Source organism: Nanorana parkeri, unplaced genomic scaffold, assembly GCF_000935625.1.
Source record: "Nanorana parkeri isolate BGI_ZX_2015 unplaced genomic scaffold, ASM93562v1 scaffold3, whole genome shotgun sequence".
Lineage (NCBI taxonomy): Eukaryota > Metazoa > Chordata > Amphibia > Anura > Dicroglossidae > Nanorana > Nanorana parkeri.
Genome location: NW_017306271.1, coordinates 217281 through 224070, shown reverse-complemented (window position 1 = coordinate 224070; position 6790 = coordinate 217281). Strand labels below are relative to the sequence as shown.

Genomic DNA, 6790 nt, shown 5'->3' with positions numbered 1-6790 from the left:
TATATATATAATATTATGCATATATACACATAGTCACACGATCCCGATTGCCCTTGGAGCCGGCTTGCTCTTAGACTGGTCCCTTCGCTGAAGCGGTCTAAGATCCTGTAAATGGTCACATCTATACATAGCGTATAGATGGGAGGGAGCTGAGAAACATTCCAATACTGCAGCATAGAAGGTGACAGGCTTCAGTGACCAGAGAAGCAGGCAGCCGGCCCTGAAGTTCTGGTGAATGTAGCTTTTATTTATTTTTTAGCACCTAGACAAAAAGGAACATTTAACCGTTGCGGTGTGGCGTAGCCCCACTGCCAGGATTAGGAACACTTTTGCCTGGAGTTCTTTTTTAATATAGCAATGTCTGCTCAGACAACCAGATATCACCTGCCGGTGGTGTTGTGGGGTGAACTTGAGCATAGAGCTCCTGATCCCAGCAGGGCATCCCGTCAATAAAATAGTGGCACACTAGCATATTTTTCAGTTATTTCAATGAAAATGAAGCAGGAGATACTTTTAATTTCTTCTGTATGTTTTCCACATTAATTTTTTTCTTAAATCGGTTGGCTGTTCAGATTTTTGCCAGCAGACAGAAGTGTTTTGGATCATAATAAATAGTGACAGTTCTGCATAAAAGTAGCTTTCTAAAGATTTCCAGATGGTACAGCGCAGATGGGACCTTGTGAGCCAAAGCCCCATGCAAAGAGCAAGATCCACACGCTGCAGCTGGAGGTCTGCTCTGCTGCTATTGTTTCCATACATGCACTCATGATGAGCTGCCAAAAAATCCCATAGTACAGTACAGCAAGCAGTCTCCTTTCTTTTCTTTTTTTTTATTTAGGTTTTTTCGTAATTAAATCTGTGTTGAAAAATAGAACCTAAAAGTATCATTTTACATTTTATGTCCTGAGTTATCAAAAACAATCAAATAAATGCTTGCCGTGAAGTGAATGCCCTAGTTTACTGATATAAGTACGTGCTGTATCCTTTATGTCTGGTCTTTTGGTTTCTAACATACTGTACATATGGATGCCTGCCAGGCTTCTCTGCTGCCACCTGGTGGATAGATAATATAATGCTTTTTTTTTTTACCTTCCTGATAGAAATTACAATGATCAGCTAATAAATATTCACGTTAACAAAGCAGAATTGATAATATATTATCCTGGTGCCTAATTTTTCTATTGCTTACATTCCAATAAATATATTTTAACATATGCAATACATTGTCAATAATTTAAAAATTATAGAGGTATTTACAGATACATGTACATTTTGTAATGGTGCAATATTTTATTGTTTTTCTATAGATTGCATGGCTTTATTTTTGTTTTGTTTTACCCCAGATACAAACTTTGTACTCGCCAGCTATAAAACTGACCAGTGTACTAAACCACCCAGACTTTGCCGCCAAGGGTATGCCTGTCCACATTATCATAATAGCAGAGACAGAAGACGCAACCCAAGAAAGTTCAAATACAGGTGCGTAAAATGTCTGTCATGTTTATCACTGTATATATTTGTTATGCAGCATCCTGTAGCCTATTGCTAGCAGGAATTTTTTAGGTTGAAGGAAGCTTACCAAAGGTGACATACCGTGTTCCTCCAAATAGGAAAAGCAGCTGTGGCTAGAAGAATGTCTCTTCACTAGATAAATATATTGAATATTTTTTAATCTATGCTATTTCTGAAAGCTTCTGAGGTTTTTATATATGTACTTATGTTAAAGAAGGACACCAGGTAAATGTGTTTTTAACCCTTGCAATGGGGCTACCCCCACACTGCAAGGCTTAAGAAAAATTTCTGCCTGGAGTTGTTCTTTAGTGAATTCTGTTTTATATACTGATAGAAATGAAAATCTGCAAATTTAAAATAGTTTTGAACATGCCATTAACTCCACCCGGACAGTTCTTCTGCATGTTTTGTTTGCTCACTAACCCTTATTCACACGGGTAAGGGCCGCCCCGTACAGATCCCTGCTGCGTACCCAGCCATATCGGGCAGCTCCCGGGAAGGACAGGTGCTGTGTGTGATTTGTACACAGCCTGTCCTTCTCTATGGGATTACGCGGCCTTGCGCTCACCCGGCCTGCACGTCCGTACGGGTGCAGGTGTCCCTGCTCTGACGCAGACAGGATCCACCCTGTCAGCATACGAGTATGGACATCCGCACAGATTTGCAGGTCGGGTGAGCAAAGGGCGGCATACGGCCACGTACTCCCATAGAGAAGAGCAGGTTGCTGTGTACAAATCACACGCAGCACCTGTCCTTCCCGGGAGCTGCCCGATGAGGCCGTGCACGCAGCACGGATCTGTACAGGCCGGCCGTTACCCATGTGAATGAGGGCTAATAAACAAAATAGCAGTCTCCAGCACTAAAAGAGTTTTGTTGGTAGCAGACCTTGTCCACTAATTGAGCCAATTAAACTAATTGAGACGTCTGTATGTTATCATATTGTTTAGTATTTTAGAATAGCATCTTCCATCTCAAGCTGGTTTAACAGAAAGTTTTTGTTTTTTTTGTTTTACTTGCTAGCAAATAATTGCTTGCCTATCTCTTAGATCCACACCTTGTCCAAGCGTGAAACATGGAGATGAGTGGGGAGAGCCATCAAAATGTGATAGTGGGGACAGCTGTCAATATTGCCATTCACGCACTGAGCAGCAGTTCCATCCTGAGGTAAGCTGCAACCCCTGTGGCTGCTTTAATACATCATATTGTCCAACAACACAGAGTGTGTACTATTTTTCAGTGTTTTGTTTGCAGAATTCAAGTCATCATAGTACAGTGGTGGTCAACGTACTAGATGTAGAAGGCCTCAAGTGCAGACCCTGATATCGGCAAAGGGCTGCACACAATATTCAGTAATTGTAATGTTACAGAAAGCTGTCAGAGAGTGCAGACATATAACAGATGCTACAGAAGATGATCACAGATTGTGGACATGATTTAAGACACAGGGGACATGCTGAAGGAATCCTCTATAAACTAGAGAAAAATTACATGAGCCTGCTAGAGATCACTGCCACTACAGCCCCTTTTATAAATCAATACTTCCATGTTTTTGTTCTCTACAGCCCCCTTAAAAACCTGCAAAAGAAAACCAAGAACAGTGCCTTCTCCTCCTTAATACTGTTTATTTGTCCATTAAAAACATATAATAAAGTAATACTGTAGTACGATTACTATTTGCATGATCATTGAGGCTTCCCATCCTAGGTTTGGAGCAGCAGCCTCCTCTGTACAATTTTATAGATGTCCGTTGATTCCCTCCATGTGTTACTAAGAGCCCTCCACTAAGCGCTGACAGATTGGAAAATACACTCCCTTAAGTCCTACTAGAAGCCAGTCTAAAGAGTATATTTTTTTTCTATTGGCTTGAGGAAGCATCAAAACACAGACTACTATCTGCGAGGGCCCTAGGGGCCGCATAGTAAGTGGCGAGGGCTGCCAGGGGCACTTTGGGCACCAGGGGGTCTATGAAATTTCCATGTATGACTAGCAATCTGAAGTAGCACAGTTTGATTATTTTGAAGCTTTAGGTTTTATAGACCCATAAAGCTCACCATACACTGTTAGAATTTTGTTACAACATTAATTCAAAATAGTTTGTCAGCACATTCGATCTTGCCATGATTGATTCAACAATTCTTTATTTTGAAAGGCCTTAAAGTATATCGAAACCTCAAAGGAAAAATTTCATTGTAATCATGGTCAAAGTCTAAAATTGCACTTATTTCTTGCTACAGGCCCAAAACATTATGAAACACTGAGTTTAAAAAAACAAGTCCATATCAGAATATCCCTGTGAAGGAAAACTGTATTAAAAGAAATACTTGGGCTATTATTGCTGACCTCCTAATGAAATACTAGTTGCCTGGCTCTTTCTGGTTTTTGTGCTCTATCAAGCAAGCCTGCAGATCAGGAAAATCAGAGTGAAGTCAGAACTTCTGATCTGCACACTTGATCTGGGTCAGTGGTTCAGAAAGAAATGAAGCCATTACATCTGTACATTTGGTACTCGTACTCGGCCAAATGCTCCGATGTCTAGCCCGATACCTCCGGCTTCCTGATTGGTGGCCGGCTTCCTGATTGGTGGAGAAGCTGGCCAATCAGGAAGCCGGGCACCGTGTAATGATGCGGCGCCCGGCATTCCGATTGGCCGGGAAGTTGCAGGCAGTCCCGGGTCACTAACAAGATAGGGACTGTAGGTTTGAGGCCAATCAGGGAGCCGGGCACCGTGTAATGATGCGGCGCCCGGCTTTCCGATTGGCCGGGAAGCCGGCTTCATGCTCCCTCGTCAACTCATGACGAGGGAGCATGGAGCCGGCTTCCTGGCCAATCAGGAAGCCGGCCACCGCTTCATTACACGCCACCCGGCTTCCTGATTGGCCAGAAAGCTGGCTCCATGCTTTCTCGTCACCCAGTGACGAGAAGCATGGGGATGGCTTCCCTGCTAATCACAAAGCCGGGTAGCGAGTCTTTACACGCCGCCCGGCTAATCAGGAAGCCAGGTTGAGTCATTACACGCTGCCTGGCTTCTGTAATGGGACATTCGGTATCGGTGACTACCTGGGAAAAAAATATCGGTACTCGTACTCTATACCGAAAGACCGGTATTGGTGCATCCCTAGTTCATTTTAATACCATTGATTTACAAAATGGCTTGTGCGACAATTACATACGCTATATTAATTTTTTTAAAGATTTGTTTTGATTTTTATATTTTTAAAGTGGAGTTACCCTTTCACATGTATGTCATTTAACTGTCTCTTTAGCTTTTGATGTGTAACCATGTTTGTAAATATTTTTGTTTAGATTTATAAGTCTACAAAATGCAATGATGTGAGGCAGACTGGGTACTGTCCAAGAGGACCGTTTTGTGCTTTTGCACATGTTGAAAGTAAGTAATAATGTGAATAATAAAAAGAAAACAGAATTTTTCCAGCTTACTGTTTTTCTTTTTGACTAGTGCAGCAACGCCAACAATCTTTACCATTTTTATCCTTTAGGAATTCCCTCTACTGAAGATACTATGAATGTGATGATGCAATCAAGTAATTTAAAACATGCCCCTTCCCTCTATTCTTCAGACAGTATAGGCCTTTCCAATGACTGGAACACTAATATGAGTTGTACAAATAACATCCTGAACCACAATGAACAAACCACAAATGTAAGTATTGATTTGTTTCGCTCTCAGGCCTTCGGAGAATTTTATATTATAAAGAACATTGTGGTATCGGAATTTGAAACTATGGCAATTGTTTTGTTTTTTTGCTGGGCTGCATATTTGCTTCTTTACAATTACAAGAAAAGTAAGTAAAAATATGTAAGGATTTCAGTAGCTTAGTGTCCTTAGAAGTGTCCTGCTCTTCCAGTTCACCATAAATCTTGCTGAAGGAGCTGATCATGAAGGTTGTACACAAGAGCTTTCCTGGAGGTTGGCAGAAGATATGCATTTATACAATCACTAATTATGTAAATAAAAGTTGAAAATGTGCTGCACGTCAGCTCTGTATAATTATGTACAAATACAGGAGGGCGTTTGTATATTGGTGTCATATCTAATTACCCTTTGCACTTATGAATTCAGTCTTAGGCTCCATTCACACGGGGCTTTAGGCTGCGGCTAGGGATTCCTGCAGTAAGAACCTATGGATTCCTGCAGCAAGAATCCCAGGAGTGCTTGTACAAATGCGCCCGCTGTGCCCGTTCAACAGGACAGGCTGACAGCAGACTCCTGCATGTAATCGAACATGGAACAATTACTTGCCTTTTGGAATAGATGATTGTCCCTGAACACAGACAGATTGCGCTTGTTTTGGGGGTTCAAAACTAAGACCCCCTAATAAACTAAGATATATGTTTGCCGTAATGTATCAGTATGCTGTGCATGCTTGACCACCTGCAGCACCCCAATATTTAGTTCCACTTTAAAGCAATCCAGCAATGAGAAGTAGCTGGCTGCCATAGCTGCAATATTAGCTTACAATATTTGTTGCCTAGCTCTTTTTAGCTTCAGTACTTGAGTCTCTAAATAGAACAAGCTTCAGCGTGATGTCAGAATTCTTGAGATTTTGGTTACGTTTCTCATAAAGTACCATTTAGATCAGAATAACAGCCCAACAACTAGCAGTTAAAGGACAAGTCAGCAATGGCAGTCTCCATATTCTGCCATTACAGCTTTCTTTTAAAAAGTATACAGTGCTCCTTTTAGGTATTAATAAGTAGGTAATCCACTCTTCATCTGACATTTATTTAAGATAATACCGGTGTATAAGCCTCTGACTGTGCAGTGTGTTTGTACCTTACAAATACATCATCATAGTTCATTTGTGAATTTCTGTCTAAATTTCTGCATCTGCTGTGCTGTTTTGTAATTGAGCTGACAGTTAATTTTCCTGCTACCAATTATGTAACTTCATGGTGTAACGCTCTTTATTATTGCAGGTAAGTGCTATAGCTACAGAAACCTCTCAGCAGCTTACTCGTATATGCGGCTCTGGTTTTTATTTTTTTTCCTTCTAGAATTGCTTCTTTACCTCTGTCATTAAAGCGTCGTCATCAAAGGTTTTGTACTTGATATTCCTTTTTCTTATTCCAGTTTACTTTCCAAGGCATCTTTCTTTACAGGACCTCTTTGGCGGAAATCATTTGTTTCATATTTCTTAATCTCCATTTTTTGTTAAATCCTTAAATTAAATAAAAGGAATGTATTGCCTAATGTTACTATATTCCTTTGGCTGCTCTTCAGTTGGTTGAAAATGTTTATTTGCATGGTGCGTGCTTT

General features: G+C 40.8%; 1 protein-coding gene across 3 annotated transcripts in view; it reads left to right on the top strand.

The window, feature by feature from the left end:
• The window catches only part of UNKL (unkempt family like zinc finger), a 73042-nt gene that overhangs the window by 40984 nt on the left and 25268 nt on the right, over positions 1-6790 (top strand). For all 3 annotated transcript variants that reach the window (XM_018570349.1, XM_018570283.1, XM_018570422.1), the window contains 4 exons: positions 1344-1479; positions 2559-2676; positions 4816-4900; positions 5010-5173. In XM_018570349.1, the coding sequence (XP_018425851.1) occupies positions 1344-1479; positions 2559-2676; positions 4816-4900; positions 5010-5173 (503 nt within the window). The remainder of the gene's footprint in view (positions 1-1343; positions 1480-2558; positions 2677-4815; positions 4901-5009; positions 5174-6790) is intronic.